This window comes from Arachis duranensis, chromosome 7 (genome assembly GCF_000817695.3).
Source record: "Arachis duranensis cultivar V14167 chromosome 7, aradu.V14167.gnm2.J7QH, whole genome shotgun sequence".
Lineage (NCBI taxonomy): Eukaryota > Viridiplantae > Streptophyta > Magnoliopsida > Fabales > Fabaceae > Arachis > Arachis duranensis.
This window is the reverse complement of record NC_029778.3, coordinates 12,700,715-12,717,990: the sequence shown is the minus strand read 5'-3', so window position 1 is coordinate 12,717,990 and position 17,276 is coordinate 12,700,715. Positions and strand designations below refer to the sequence as shown.

The window sequence follows — 17,276 nt, the reverse complement described above, 5'->3', positions numbered from 1 at the left end:
TACGTAGGAGTACAGAAAATTACAAGAAGAATTGATCTATGAACCAATAAGATAAAAATGGTATTAAAGTAACAAAATTAAGAATAAATAAAGTAACATAAAGTAGAGAAAGAAGAATTACGATGTAGAGAAGAAGCTAAAATTAGAAAAAATAAGAAGAGATAATAGTAGAATAATAAAAATATCTACAGATAAAAAGAGAAAAAATTTTGATAAAAAATCCGTGTCCACCTTTTTAAATTTCGTGTTCATCATTGTCCTTTGTAAAAGAGCAGACACAAAAATATAAAATAGTGTCCTGAAGACAATGTGTTATACTGTTTTGTGTCTATGTGTCTGCCTCCAAATACATTTTAAACATTCGTTATCCTGTCTTCGAAAACAAACGCTACTTTAATTCTTGACCTATCGAATTTGGCCCACTAATCTATTTAAATAACTAAATAAGTATGGATAAGTTTTTGTCTGACAATATGGAAAACAAGAGCTGGGTCATCAATGAAACGAGCTGGAGAACCACACATAATATTTACGATATGGAAAATATATTTAACCAAAACGATGGCCCAAATCTATGTTGGGCTTTTCCCAATAAATTAAAAAAGTTGGGCATCACATTTCCGTGGCGCAATGCTACTATCAGAAGGTTTCGTGTTCGATTCATGTCGGGTTCAATATACCAATCCTAAGCTACCTGAATTGATCACCCGTTTTATCTTTTTCGCTTTTACCTTTTCTACACTTGTTGGTTTAGTTCATTTCAGAAGCTACATATTCAGGGTCCATGTTACAACTGGATTTAGATTGTTACTTGGTCCACAAAGTGACACGGCTTGCTAAAAGTTTTCAGTAGTTAGGCCTACAAAAAGCCTATATAACTCAAACGCTACAAACAAAAAGATGCATTGATTTCATGAACAAAAAAAAAAAAAGACAAAAAATTCATTGATTTCAAATGAAGTTCAATTCTTCATGATGTTTTGTCTTTTTCTTGTGGGTAGCCGGTATGTGTGTTTTTGCTATTCTTAGTCTTTGAGTTGTTAGATTGAAATATAATATAAGAAAAAAATATTAAATTAAAAATAAACTAAATATTAAGAATATTTTAAAAAAAAAATTAAAAACAAAATATATATACTTTACATTAATTATATTCTGAAGACTTTAAATAATATTAATTAATTATCACTTTCCTCATCATCCTAATGTAAAAATATTCTTCAGAAGTACACAGGTTGTTCAAAAGGAGCATTGCCGATGTTATATTCATGGCCAAAGTTAGTTTAGCGGTGGTCATTTTCCACGTGAACTATTCTTTCTCAGTTTCTCCACATTTCTTACCCATACCTAACAGTAACACCAATCCAACCCAAAACTATGATTTCCCGCCAAAACCCAATACGTGGCCTAAATTTAAAACCCCCCAAAAGGTCATTCTTACCTTTCCCTTTGATACGATCAGAATCCAATGCCCCTCTTTTCCAGGTCCCACACAATCCTATAATTATTTCAGTAATATATATATATAACTCAAATATTTGGAATTTTTTTAAATAAATAAAATAAATATTTTAATTACTAAAATAAATAATTTGTAACATTTTTATAAAAATTCATCACATAATATAAAAGAAATAATAATATACGCATTTTATTTACACTGTAAACGAAATAAAATTAAATGCAAATGAAATAAGTGCATTAACTTTCGTAAAAATATTACAAATTATTTATTTTAGTAAATAAAATTTTATTTATTAAAAAACATCTCAAATATTTACCATCTTAAATCTCAATATATTTAATTAGAAAGATCAAAGCAAGGCAAATTTCGTATTTTTTATTACTATTTTTTTTTAATTTATAAAACTAAACTTTGTTACCCAAAAAGTCCAAAAGCCCAACGTGGGGATCACCCCTCAATCCCTCGTTCACCTTGTTGACAGTAAATTCCACCACACGCTTGTGCAACCAACTCAAAGAATAAAAATAATACAGCAACTACTCTGCATCTTGCTTAGCAAGCAACCCAAGCAGCTAGCTATAAATAGCTAGATTTAGTAGCAAACTTACCCTCATTCCAATTTTGACTCTCAAGAAGAATGGCGAAAAAGGACATTGAAGAAGGTTGTCGGACGCCAAGGCACACCGCCTCTCGGATACCAGCGCCAACGGTATGTCCTCCGGCTCCCAAGAAGAAGCCTGCGGCGGCAGTGCACACCAAACGGCAGAGGATCCCACCTAAGTGCGGTTACTTCAAACCACCTGATCTCGAACTCATCTTCAGAATGCTTCCTTCTTCAACTTCAACTGAACCTCTTCCTTAAATTAGCTTAATTACTTTCTCTAACTCTCTATTACACTCTATCCTTAGTTTTTGTTTTGTTTTGTTTTTCTCCTTTCTAGCTTCTAGGATTAGCTCCTAAATTAATTTGTTTATGTAGTGTAGAATAGAATATCATTACGGATTAGGGATTAGAATTTAGGAGTGATATATGTATATTACCTTACTGGATTTTGTTTTCCCCCTTTTGTATGTATATTTGGTTTACCCTAAAATAGAAAAGCGAATGTCTGTTCTGACTTCTTAGTTCTGAACAATTAAGTTGTTAATTTGTTTATTTAGTTATAAGCTGCATTACTTGATGAACAGTAGTGCTTGTTGCAATCGTATATTGTTACTACTTAATTTCTGGTGAATCAACAAACAATAAAGTTGATTAAATAAATGGCAAAGGAGCCTTTAATCGTCAACGAAATTCAATTCAAAACCATAATCATATCTCAAGACATAAAAATAATGGAGGTTGGATAAAAGTGTTTTATACCGAGAATCTTTTAGTTGATTTAAGAGGAAATGTGAATTTTTATTTTATTGTTTTCATGTTGTAATACATTAGTGATAATGTGATATGAATCATTAAATAGTCTTGTTCATTTTATTAATTTTTTTTTCTCTTCTTATTATTAATATATCATAAGATGAATGAATGAATGGAATAAATTAAAATAAAAGCTCGATCTCCTTCCTTTGTTCTTGAAAGTCTTATGAATTTCTCCATTTACATGACAATGGTGGACCTTCTTCCTAAGGGTAGAAGACGGTTGCATTAATTAGCAGTCAATACTGGCAATCTATCTTCAACCTTATCTTTTCTACGGTCAACTCTGTACTTTCTGGCTCCGTTGATTTTGGTTGAACGCGGTTTACCCTTCCTTCTTATCAATATATTCACAAATTTTATGATATTTTCCTTCTCAAACAAATTTTATTACATTAAGATGTCTAAATTTTATAAATATAAAAAATATAAATTTTTGTGTCACATTTTTTAAAGTTTATTTGTTTAAATAAAAATAATAAATTTATCTAAAATAAAATTTATATGTCTTATTTTTAAAAGATTTAAAAATCTCAACGTAATAATTTTTTTTAAAATAAAAATATTTAATACAAAATTTATTGAAGAGCTATTTAATTATATATTCATTCATTTATTTTTACTTTCAAATTAACATTATGTGTGTCTGAAAAATACAATTTCTTATGGGATCCTATTATATATTTTTGGTAGCTAACACCCTCCTCAATAATGAAGCTAGGGAATCGCAATTTAGTTAACTTTTTTTTTTTCCAAGGATAAAATTTTATTTATTAGGAATAGAATTGCAAAAAAAGCCCAACTATTAGATTAGTACAAATAAAATTAGGATTCTCCCAAACATATTTAAAAAAGTAAGAAATACTTAATTTAAAATAGGAAATAACACTTCAATGTGGATTGTAGCAAGTTCTTGAAGAAGCTTTAATGCAGATGGAACGATGGAGTCCGATAATGGAGATTCTTTCTCAAATACATGGTGATTATGAGCATTCTAGACGTACCGGTACACAATGGCCGTAAGATGGAGGAGGTGAGCATCATTAACCCTTAACTGGAAAAATAATTTGAGATAGTTCCAAACTTGATGAAAGTGTTCCTTTTCTCTAGCATCAAGGACCTCCTGTAAATTACATTTTTTTCATATTTCTTTTGAAATTGGGCATGGAAAAAAACAATAATTTATGGACTCTTCTTCTCTGTTGCAGCACCGGCACATAAGATGGATAGAGGTTATACGATGGTGGAGAGCTTGCATTACCGTGATTGAGCCATGAAGGATCTCCATAAGAAAAATTGAATTTTTTGGGGAAGACCCATCTTCCATAGGTGATGCCATAATTCTTTGTTTCTCATTATTTCAGGGCATATGTCTATGGGTAAATGGTGGAAAAGGTAAGTTATTTGGCATCCTGATGACACTTGATATTTTTTCATTCTCATTGAAAGACCAAATAATCTCATCTTCTCCATTACCAATATTGGTGGCAAAAATTCTTCGTCTCATCGGTTCTGAAAAATTATGTTCAATTAAATTTTGGTTCCATATTTTGCCATGTAGCATCAAATCACATACCCGAAATAGAGGCTGAGTTGGTACAGAATTAGCTTTAGAGGGAAGAACATAGTATGGATATTGAGGAGAAACTCAAGGATCTCCAAAAATTTTGATGTTATCACCGGTTCCAACCTTCCAATGGAGACCCTTCTCAATCACTTTTCGACCCTCAAGAACACTCTGCCACCCCCAAGAAGGTAATACTCTGATCTCAGCTTGCATTACATTACTGTATCTAAAATATTTTTCTCTGAGCATTCTGGATAGTAAAGATTGAGGTTGTTTGACTATTCTCCAGCACTTTTTTGCCAATAGAGCTAGGTTCTGAGCTCCTAAATCTTTAAACCCCAAACCACCTTCTTTCTTAGCTCTTGTCATATTATCCCAGCTAACCCAAGTCATTTTTTGTTCTGAACCCTTTTGACCCCACCAAAATTGAGTTAAAATACTGTGAATCTCTTTAATAAGAGTATCTGGGAGCTTGAAGCAACATAACGAATAAATAGGCACTGCTTCTCCCACTGCCTTGATAAGTACATGTCTTCCAACCGATGACAAAAGGCGTCTTTTCCACCCTTGCACTTTCTTCCTAACTTTCTCCTTAATCAGCCCAAAAGTAGTTTTTTAGGGTGTTGGACAACAGAAGGTAGTCCAAGATACTTGTCTTGAGCTCCTATGTGTCTAATATGAAGCTAGTTAGCAAGAGAGATTCGAATATCAGCAGGAGTGTTATTACTGAAAAAGATAGCTGACTTATCTAAATTAACTTTTTGACAGCTAAACTCCTCATAAGTCTCTAGAAGTTCTAAAATATGATCACAAGATCGAGGGTTAACCTTGCAAAAAAGTATGGAGTCCTCAGCGACTAAAAGATGATTAACAGTAAGACTTCTTCAATTGATCTGAATACCTTGAATGAGATTGTTTTACTCTGTCTTGTGTAGCAAAAAGGATAATTCTTATGCACAAAATAGGAATAGATATGGAGATAGAGGGTCACCTTGTCGGATGCCTCTATTTGCCTTAAAAAAGCTAAAGGGTTGACCTTCCACAACAACAGAGTAAGAAACTGTAGTCACCACATTGCAAACCCAGTCAATCCATCTAGAATGAAAGCTCAACTTATCCATCATAAACCATAAGAAATGTCATTCAACTCTATCATATGCCTTGCTCATATCCAATTTAACAGCCATATCAGTCTCCAAGCCTTTCTTCTTGTTTTTTTAAGTAATGCATACATTCATGGGCTATAAGGATATTATCAGAAATTAGCCTTCCCCTTAAAAAAGTACTTTGATTAGGGCTGATTAATTTGTTCATAATACCTTGTAGCCTATGAACCAAAACTTTAGAAATAATCTTGTAAACAACAAAAGAAAGGCTTATAGGTCTCACCTGAGTCATATTACTGGCATTTGGGACTTTTGGAATCAAGCAAATATGGGTATGGTTGAAACTCTTAAGAATTCCTCCACTAATAAAAAAATTCCTGACAGCCCGAGTGACATCTTCTCCCACAATATTCCAGTAGAATTGAAAAAATTTGGCTGTAAATTCGTCTTTTTCTGGTGCACTTTGTGGGTGAACGCTAAAGGTTGCCCGCTTAATTTTCTCTCTCGACACTGGCCTTAATAAGCTTCTATTCATAGAGTTCGTCACTTTAGGCACAAAATCTTCAAACATAAGATTCGAATCAGTAGTTTCTGAAGCAGAGAAAATCTTTTTAAAATACTCTTCAGCCATTAAAGCAATCCCATCATGAGTTGTAGCTACGCTACCATCAGTCCTCTCTAGTCTCCAGAATTTATTATTCCGGTTTTTAGATTGGACACTTCGATGGAAGAATTTAGTATTTCTGTCACCTGCTTATAGCCACTTAATACGAGATTTTTCTCTTCACTAACTTTCTTCTTTATCGTAAGCCAACTCAACTTTCCTCTCTAGCTCATCAATCACTTTCCTGCCTTTAACTCCTGCTTCCCGCAGCACTTCAATTTCTCTCAAAAGATCTTCAATTTCTTTTCTTGAGTTCGACTTGCATTGCTGTTGCCACTGCACTAGTTTATGCCTACAGATTTTTAGTTTTTGTGCCAAAATAAACATAGCCGAGCCCTCTACTTCCGTCCTCTAAACCCTTGGAATAACATCTTTAATATCCACTTGATTACACCATCTCTCTTGAAATTTAAATCTCCTTTTAGACTTCTCCATAATTGGATTAGTGTCTAAAAGGAGGAGGACATGGTCAGAGCCATTCTCAGAGAGTCTATGAATTGTTGCTGAAGGATAAAAATTCAGCCACTCTTTTTTTGCCAGCCCCCTGTCAATGCATTCTTTTATAAGCTCTTGACCCCTTCTTCTATTTGTCCATGTAAATGGTCTTCCAACCATACCCAAATCAACAAGTATATTTTCATCAATAAAGTCAGTAAACACAGCAATAAAGGAAGGAGATTTGTCGCTACCTCCCTCTTTTTCTTGTTGGTTTACAATGGCTTTAAAATCACCTATCACTACTATCTCCTCTTGCATTTGGTTGATTATAGAAGAAAGCTCATTGAACTGTAACAACCTAGTTTGTTCTAGGCTACTGAAGTGCACACCAACTAACACCCATATCTTATTAATTGCTAAATCTATAACTTTTGCTGTAATAAAGTAGACCTCTTTTCGAATCACTTTTACTTCGGTTCCTTCCCTCCAAGCTAGTGCCAAACCTCCAGCGGTACCATTCGAATTCACCAAACTCCATTCATTAAAGCCATAACCTCCTATCTTCCTCTCAACCTATCAAAATTAGTTCATAGTTTCACAAATGAACGCAATTTTAGGGGAGTGGGATCGGCAAATCCCTTTCAAGTTCTGGATTGTCAAGGGTCTCCCCAAATCCCGACAATTTCAGCTCAGGACCTTCATATCTCTTTGGGTGCCAATTGAAGGTTGGCACTCTCCACCATCATTCCAATGGTCCCTTTCCTACTAGGACAGAATTTTTTCGCATCTCCTCCCATATCTTCCTCAAAGGCTTTCTTTTTTTAACCTAATTCTAGCTAAATTTTTTTTCAAATTCTGTCTAGCCAGTTTTTTAATTGAAGGCAATTTACCTTGCCCTCTTATCTTCACTTCTACATCTTGAATTTTCAACCGCATGACATCTTCAACAGTAGCCTCTTCTTTTTGAGTTTTCAAACCAGAATTTGTAATAGAAAGGTTTGTTACTTCTGCATTCACATTGTTCTCTGTCTTTTCATTCTCTATATTTGGCACTGAGCTATCTATCTTTTTCGAATTCTATCCTCTCATGTTCAATTTTGAAAAGTTGTCTAAAAAGAAAGCTGCGAGTGGTTTTTTTTCTTGGAGTTGAGTAGTGTTCAGAGGTCTTATTTGTTGTTTCTTCTGAGCTTCTCTCCTTTATCGTCACTCTAATCCCAACCTAGTCTGCCTTCACCCATTTACCTATAACATTTTGTTTTGTAATCTCCTGCAGCGAGTCTTCTATAAAAAAATTATACGTTTTAACTTCAATAGTTTTATTATTCGGGCCAATGATATTGAAACTATCTTTCACCAAATTATCTCCTGAAATCATTACCTTTGCCTTCACAATTCTAGATTCCTTCCCCTTCATGTCAAAGAAACCCACATCCATCACTTTACCAATGTTTTTCCCAATCCTCCTACCAACCTCAATAGTTTTGTAGCTTTCTGGCAGACCCTAAAATTGGGTCCAAACTAAAAAGTCAGAAATTCGAGTCTCCTCTTCATTATCCTCTTCTGTCCATCTTTGAACATGGAGGATAAAATCTTTAAAGAGTCAAGTGGATCCTCTTTCTATTCTTTTTACATCTAACTCTTTATCAAAGAAGAACTGAAAATGGTTACCTTCTTTTTCTACAATTCTGAATCTGTCAGGGTGGCACCATATTGCTCTGAGAGCACTGTCTACAGTACCTTTGAAAAAGGGCTTATCAGCAAACAGCTTGTCGAGTACTCTATTGTTGCAGGCATGTACTCCAGAGGCAATTTCTTTCTTTCTCAAGTGGATTGCACTTCCATTATTACCAATCTAATAACTAAATCATCAAAAATAATTAGAGATTATTTTATTTTCGTACCATTTAGATTGTATAGGTATATTTTATTTTTTAATTAATTTAATTTTATTTGTAATTTAAAATTTGAATAGATATAATTTAAAGTAACTATTTAACTTAATTTGATAAAAATAAATATTGTCATATTATTATAATCATATAATTAATTATATTTAATTAATTTCAAAAAGTTAACCGTTTAAAATGAGTAATTGTAAATTAAAAAATCAATGTAATTATATTAATATTTAAACATGATGAATATTCATACCCTGCTCTAATAAACAAAGTCATGCCCAATAAACAAAAATGGCCCACCCAAGAAGGGTGGCCTCCACAACATACCCGACCTCTTTAAAGAGGTCGGACACCGACAAAAAAGTCCAGCTCCACCTGTCCAAGAACAGGTAATTGCCTCCACGAATCTTGCCTGTGATCTCTAACTTTACTAAAAGATAGACTCCAACAAATTCCCAAGATAAAGGGAACGGTTATCCATCAGAAAAGATGGAACTAATCTAACAAAGGTGATTAGCAACTCTACTATAAATACACTAACATCCTCAAGTATAAGGTACGTTCTAATCTACTAAAAACCTGCCTAAAATCCTTGCTAACTTAAGCATTGGAGTCTCTTGCAGGTATCACCCCCCACCTCTTTATGAGAAACTCGGACAGGCGGCACCTCGACAACAACAAGTCGGACGCTGCCACCAAAGGGATCTGGACCTCACGTTCAGGACCAATTCAATGTTTCAGGTAACCCTAAGAACTTTGGCACCATTATTGGGAACTTGGGATTCATCCCTTAATGATGACGGACAACCAGTATGAAGACGGCCATACGGCGTCTGAATTTGAAGCTGAGCCCCAACCAACGGGCAACGCCCTTATACTAGCTCCACCACACCAGATGCATGATCCTCATGGGGAAGGGCCATCGGCAAATCCCTAGCCAAGGTGGGTTCATTCGGAAATCCATCATCCTGAAGAAGAAGAACCCCCGCAAGCAGGCGAGATACTAGGCCTAGGATGTGGCCAGCGAGAACGGCTAGAACAACTCGAGTACGATGCTGAGCGACAACGAGAGGGAAGTAAGACGACAAAGGGAGCTAGAAGAAAAGCTCCTGAAGTTGGAAACCGACCTTCGAAACCATCGAATAGACTGGGAAGAAAGGCCTTTAGGTGGAGAAGATCCATTCATAGAAGAGATTATGCGGGCCAAAGTTTCTAGAAACTTTAAAATGCCCAACATGGATCCGTATAACGGAACAACTAACCCAAGGCACCACCTCAGTAATTTTAAAAGTCGGATGCATCTAGCTGATGCCTCTGACGCCACCCACTGCAAAGCCTTCCCGACCACTCTGACCAAAGCAGCCATAAAATTGTTTGATAACTTACACCCCAGATCGATAACCAGCTTCGACGACCTGGCAAGGAAGTTTTTGACCGGATTCTCCAACCAAAAGGACAAAACAAAACATGCACCGAGTCTGCTGAGAGTCAAACAAGAGGTCGGGAAAATCCTCCGGGATTACATGGAGAGGTTTAATAAGAAATACTTGGAGATTCAAAGCCTATCCACTGATGCCGTGATCATGGGACTAGTCAATGGCCTCAGAGAGGGACCATTCTCTCGTTCCATATAAAAAAGGCACCCAGTCTCTCTGAATGAAGTCCAAGAAAGGACAGAAAAATACATCAATGTGGAAGAAAATTTTCGATCAAGGGAACCTTTCCCACGACTAAACCTGCCTTATCAACCTCGAAAAAGGGAAAAAGAACCCAAGAAGGAAGAGCAAAACCCAGAGAAGCCGCGAAGATACCACAATTATACTTTCCTTAGAGTCTCTCTGGTTAATGTGTATATAGAGATATACCACACCGAGAAACTTCTACCTCATCGTTCAATCAAACATAAGAAGACAAGAAGTCGGACAGAATACTGCAAGTACCATAAACTCTACGAACATTCCACTAATGAATGTTACGACCTAAAGAATGTCATAGAAAAATTGGCCAGAGAAGGTCGACTAGACAGGCATCTGATGGACAGGTCAGACGATCTGAGGAAGAGAAAGAGGGAAGATGAGGAAGAATGATAAGAGCGTCCACCTGAGACTCTCGAGCGACACATAAACATGATCTATGGGGGATTTGCTGGAGAATGAATGTCAAAATCATCACAGAAATGGCATCTCAAAGAGGTATACCAAGTCGGGGAGGGGACCAGACTGCCCGACTTGCCTACCATCTCGTTTACTAAAGAAGATGTCCAAGGAATAACACCTGGACACGATGACCACGTGGTGATAACAATGATCCTCACAAACGCTAACCTCCATAGAACCCTAATAGACCAAGGCAGCTCAGCGGATATTCTGTTCAAACCCGTCTTCGAAAAGCTCGAACTAGAAGAAAAGGACTTAAAGGCCTACCCAGACAACGTATTCGGACTGGAGCACACGCCAATCTGACCCTTGGGGTATATCTCCTTATACACCGCTTTTAGAAAAGGGTGAAAGGTCGAAGACGCTAAGCATTGATTACATTGTGGTTGATGTAAACTCGGTGTACAATGCCTTAATAGGTCGGATAACCTTAAATCGTCTCGGACAACCTTAAACCTGTGACGTGATAGAGGACGAACCTGGGTTGCTTGCAGCGACACAATAGAGGCGCGACTAGGTTGGATAGGCTACAACGATAGGCAGGATGAAGGCGCGATGAGGTTGGGTTGTGTGTGGCGGTAGAGGAGGCGTGACAAAGTACTTATGCATGCGGCATTTGCGGACGCACGAGGAAGCCAGAACGCGTGCAGTAGTTCGTAAGAAATGGTGGGGGTTGTGGGGAGCAGGGGTGGGGTGCGGTGCGGGTGCGAAGAAAGGGTTTTGTGGTTATTAAAGTCAAATTCATAACAAAGATTATATCTAATTAATTAAAATTTTGACTTTTGAAAATTGATTTAACATTCTTTCTTTAAACCGTTATTTATGTTGTTTAGAATGAACGTTGTTTTTCTAGGCTCTCATTAAAAAAATGTTATCTACGAGTAACATTGACTAATGCACCAAGTTTTTTTAAAATAGTTTGTTTAAGGCTCAATCGAAATAGAAGAGTAGAGTTCTTAATTAGTATTTGATTCTCTTTGATATTACCATCAAAGACCAATAAATAACAAGTTTTTAACAATCACAACAAATACATTACCAAGCCTAACAACCAAGACATACAAAATTACCTAGATACAAATGAACCAACACATCCATATATAACCCACCTAAACTTTTATTAAATTGAACTTCAATTTGCTGTTCATTCCTGTTTGCATGCCATGCTTCAATAAGTTATGTTTTTATCACCTTCAATGTACCTCCGTGTCATGCTTGCCAATGAGCCCATCTTGTACTTTTGGTCTTTGCCAATTGTTCCCAATTTTTTCTTTCTTTGAACTGCACTTCGGTCCTTGTTTTAATACCCACTCAAATTTCTTGTTTGGTTCCGTAGAAACCTCTGATCCTAGAATGCTTCATATTTACCTTCAATGCATTCTAACACACATTTACCATCAACAATAATCAAGAGCTCCTCTTCAATCACGTTTGCTTCTTCTATCATGAATTGATGCACCGCATTTCTTGATAACATTGTCTCACCTTTTGACATCTCTATTTTCATATCACTTAAAAAATCTATTACTTGGTCTTCATTGTTTGTTATATACCTTTCGATGGCAAATCTATTGAGCTCAGGTACAAACATCATACATTGCCACCAATTTCACTTCTGTTGCTGTTTCCTTGACTCACTACTGATGCTCACTTTAATTTTTTTTCTTTATCCTTTTTCCATTGAAAAGCCAGTGTTTTCATCTGGTTCCACCAACAATCTTATGAAATATTGTTATAGCAAATAATCCAATTTTCTAACCGTAAACTTAGCATGTCACCCACGAAATATTTTCCCAAAAAATAAGTGGTTAATAATTTCTACTGTTGGAATAAATTAATTTCAATAATCCAGATCATCCATATTGAATCACCAAAAATATATCATAATGTGGAAGCGTATCTTTACTCATAGAAATCAGAAACTGCTGAAAGGATTTTGATCTTGTGGTTCTTTCGATCTTCCTCAACCAAAACCTTCTATATCCCTAGGCGGCTGAATTGTGACTCTTTTGATGGGAAAAGAGCAACAAAGGCGGCTTTGGTATATTGGGGACCGAAACCCTGAAGGCCTATTTATATTTGAGCATGGCACCCATTAAACCCTAAAGCCCAAATAAAATAGTATCTAAAGTCCAAAAGATAATATATCTAAAATCCAAAAGATAATTATCTAAGGAACAAAAGATAATATCTGGTTTTATTCTCATTTAATTCCAAATCAAAAGTAATAATGACTTATTCAATTTAGCATTTATAACAATAAATGAGATCACCATTATATAAGTCATTTAATTTGAAATAGCATAATTTGTGATTACAATTAATATATGTATTGCCCACAAACAAATTAGGAAATTAAAATAATTTCCTAATAATCTCCCACTTAGGCTATACATATATTCTTTCTTGACATAATCACATCTTATAAACTTTATGCGCGCATCTAAATGATATTTCTCTCATTACTTTAACAATATGGTCTGTCTCATACATTAGATATAGAACTACCGTAGCTTTTATCATATTAAATGTCATGACTAAACCACGACAATCACCATCCTAATATACTTAACGACATAGATCAAATTTGGATGAATAATATGAAAATTACATGCCAATTGATCTCATGCATGTCTATTTCCAGCTCGTCCAACTTTAAAACTTTTATTGAGATCAAACACAATACAAATATTACAAAATGAACATTTCACATAACATGAAATAAACCATCAACTTAATTTTGTAGAAAAATAACTCAACATCTGTCATAGGACATATAGCATAAAATAAACTCCCACTAAACCAAGGCATCACAAATATTGACACCCATCCAAGCAGTGTGCTCATGAAAGACTTTAGGGATCAATTCCTTGGTAAATGAGTTCACTAGCATATACTCTATTCGTATATGTCCTATGGAAATCTGTTTTTCTTAAACTTTCTCCTTAACAACTAAGAACTTGATGCCTGTATGCTTCGATTTTGTCATGCTCTTATTGTTATTGGAGTATAGTACTGCTGACTTATTGTCACAAAATATCTTTAATGACCTTTCAATGTCATCTACTATACGAAGCTCAGTGACAAAGTTTCGCAACCATATGCCATGAAATCGAAATTAGAGTACTTAATGATCTCCAAATTTTCTGATCTCCGATAAATAAGCATGTAATCCTTTGTTCTCTTCAGATAACGCATTACGCATTTAATAGCTATCCAATGATCCATGCCCAGATTGCTCAAGTATCTACCCAACACTCCCACTATAAATGATATATCGGGACGTGTGCAGACTTGAGCATATATTAAACTCCCTAGTGCTAATGCATAAGATTTATCATACATTGATGTCCTCTCAAGATCATTTTTAGGGTATTGCTTGAGACTAAACTTGTCTCCTTTAGCTATGGGTGTGTCCATCGGTCTACAACTTTTCATGCCATGTCTACTTAAAATCTTTTCGATATAGTTCTTTTGTGATAATCTAAGAATACCTTGAGAATGATCTCTTAGTATCTCGATCCCTAATACAAGGAGACATCACCAAGAATTTTCATTTCGAATTTGTTCGATAGAAATTTCTTAGTTTCATGCAACAAGCACATATAAGACCAAAATATGTATTTACTCCCACTGAACTTGCGGTATACACATTCATTTATAATATTTACCTCAGAACCATATAAGGTAATGACTTGATTAAACTTGTGATACCATTGACGGGAATATTGTTTGAGACCATAAATAGATTTTCTCCTTTCTCTATTGGATCTCCTTAGTGACACTTCTTGAGGTTGTTAAGCTTGCTATATGGGTTGGGATTGAGGAGGATTCTCATTATTTTTCTGTGCTGTAGCCATATCTTGAGCAACAACATTCTCATTGTTCTCTTATACTGTAACTGGATCTACAACAGGATTCTCATTGTGCTCTTGTACTATAATTGTATCTTGAACAATAATAGGCACAAGGTCATGATCATTTGTCAGTTACAGAATCATCATCAAAAGCAACATTTCTAATATTTCCTTCCCCCCAAACTCAACATCCTCAAGAAATCTTGCATTTTTCGTTTTAAAAATAGACTTTAATGCAGGATTGTAAAATTTGTACCCCCGTGAACGCTCAGCGTAACCAACAAAATAGCAACTAATTGTCCTTGAGTCCAATTTTTTTATGCAGCCTATAAGGTCGCACCTCAGCTGGACATCACCAAATATGTAAATGCTTTATACTGGACCTTTTTCTAGTCCAAATTTCATATAGGGTTTTGTTAACTGCTTTTCTTAGTACCCTATTAAGGATGTACACTGTGGTCTTTAAGGCTTCTCCCCAGAGTATTTCAAGCAAAGAAGAATGACTAATCATACTTCTCACCATGTCCTTAAGAGTTCGGTTCCTCCGCTCTGCAACACCATTCATGCTAGGTTTGCCTGGCATGGTGTATTGCGGAACAATACCACACTCCTCTAGAAAAAGAGCAAAAGGCCCGGGACGTTACTCACCTGAACCGTCATATCTTTCGTAGTATTCACTATCACGATTAAATTTGACAGCTTTAATTTTCTTTCCAAGTTGAAGTTCAACTTTAGCTTTGAAAGACTTGAAAACATCCAAGACTTTGGACTTTTCATGAATTAAATATAGATACCCGTAACGAGAGTAATCATCTATGAACGTAATAAAGTACCGTTGTCCATTCCAAGAGACAGTAGGGAATGGGTCACATGTATCGGTATGTATCAGTTCTAAGAAATCTTAGCTCTCTCGGCACCTAATTTTCTTTCGTTTGTCCTTTTCCCCTTTATGCACTCAATGCAGACTTCAAAGTCCGCCAAATTTAGGGGTCCAAGAATTCTATCCGACACAAGTCTCTGAATTCTCTTTTTAGAGATGTGACCTAGGCGTTTGTGCCATAATGATGTCGAATTCTTATTTAGTTTTTGTTTTGTACCCGTTTGCAGTATTTCATTATTATAGGAATTTAAGTCAAGCCTATATAGATTATCCACCAAATGATCAGAGCAAATATTATTCAAATTATAAAAGAGACTGACTTTATTGTTTTCAAATGAACAAAAATAACCTGATTTGTCCAAAGGAGAAACAAAAACCAGATTTCATCTAAATGACGGCACATAAAATGTCTTTAATAAATCCAAGTAAAATCCACTCGTGGAACATAATCTAAAGGTTCCTATAGATTCGACTGCAACTATATTGCCGTCTGCCACATAGATGTATCTTTTAGCATCACTTGGCAGTCGGCTCCACATGCAACTCTGCATAGTAATACTTACATGAGTAGTAGCAGCAGAATCTACCCACCAAGTATCAATAGGTGCGTAACTTAAACTAGCCTCCGAACAAACAAAAGTAAGAATTATACCCTTCTTTACACATCATGTGGTATATTTGGTAAAATCCTTCTTTATGTGTCCCACCTTCTTACAGAAGAAACAGGTTGAAACTTGATCCTGTTTCTTAGCATTTTTTCTGCTGAGAAGGTACATCCGCAGCAGTATCACGCTTTCTTTTATACTGAGAAGATAAAGCCATGTGAGCACTTTCAGTCTTGTCTTGCTGTAGCCTCTCTTCTTCTTGCACACAGTGAGATATAAGCTTATTTAAAGACCAAGTGTCCTTTAGAGTGCTATAACTCACTTTGAATTGGCCAAAGTGTGCAGGAAGAGAAATCAAAATGAAATGCACGAGTAAATCTTTAGACAACTCTAACTTTACTGCTTTCAATTTTGAAACAAGAGGAGACATTTCTATAATGTAATCCCTTATGTTTCCTTTATCTTTATACCTCATGGAGACAAGTTTGCTCAAAAGACTACTTGCCTCCGCCTTTTTATTCTTAGTAAAGAATTTTTCAACATCCTTTAGGAACTGTTTGGCATCTTTATTCTCAGTAATTGAGCCCCGAAACACCTCAGAAATTGAGCGTTTCATGATCATGATGCTCATTCGATTGGATCTCTCCCACTTCTCTATTTTAACCTCATTGAGGTTTTTCGGAGTGGAAGTGGGTTTCTCCTCTCGAAGAGCTATATCTAGATCCATACAATCAAGGACAATCTCTACGGTATCCTTCCAAACTTTAAAGTTTGAACCATTCAACATAGGAATATTGGTAATTTGTGCAGAAACAATGGTAGCTGAAGCCATAGTTTCTGGATTAGAATAAAAGGAACATGCAGTAAACATTAGTTAAATAATGGGAAAAATCCATATTGAGATATCTAGAACAACACTAATTTTCAATCTTTGGATAGAAAATTAACTATAAGTGATACTTTCGTTGCAGTAATCAAATATTGTCAAAATTTCTATCACACATTAAGCCTTTCTTTGGACCGACTTAATATCCACATGGAGACTTAAACTTCGCAACCTATTTATTACCGCATATATTTTCTATTAATTGGCCAAACAATAAGCTTCCTTTGGGCCGATTATTGACCGCATAATTAATAGAAAATAAACAGAAGTGTGCAATGTTTATTATTTGGCCAAACAATAAACTTCCTTTGGGCCGATTATTGTCCGCATAAATAAT

General features: G+C 35.5%; 2 protein-coding genes across 2 annotated transcripts; one reads left to right on the top strand and one right to left on the bottom strand.

The window, feature by feature from the left end:
• Window positions 1-2,064: 2,064 nt before the first annotated feature.
• Window positions 2,065-2,563, top strand: LOC107457821 (cyclin-dependent protein kinase inhibitor SMR4). Its single transcript, XM_016075996.3, has one exon. It carries the CDS (start codon window positions 2,103-2,105, stop codon window positions 2,325-2,327), a length of 225 nt encoding a protein of 74 aa, XP_015931482.1. The 5' UTR covers window positions 2,065-2,102; the 3' UTR covers window positions 2,328-2,563.
• A 13,632-nt stretch (window positions 2,564-16,195) lies between these two features.
• On the bottom strand, window positions 16,196-16,885 carry LOC107457801 (uncharacterized). Its single transcript, XM_016075982.1, has one exon. It carries the CDS (start codon window positions 16,883-16,885, stop codon window positions 16,196-16,198), a length of 690 nt encoding a protein of 229 aa, XP_015931468.1.
• Between the last annotated feature and the right edge of the window lie 391 nt (window positions 16,886-17,276).

Coding starts and splice junctions, on each gene's coding strand:
- LOC107457821 (XM_016075996.3), top strand. CDS start 2,103: ATGGCGAAAAAGGACATTGAAGAAGGTTGTCGGACGCCAAGGCACACC.
- LOC107457801 (XM_016075982.1), bottom strand. CDS start 16,885: ATGGCTTCAGCTACCATTGTTTCTGCACAAATTACCAATATTCCTATG.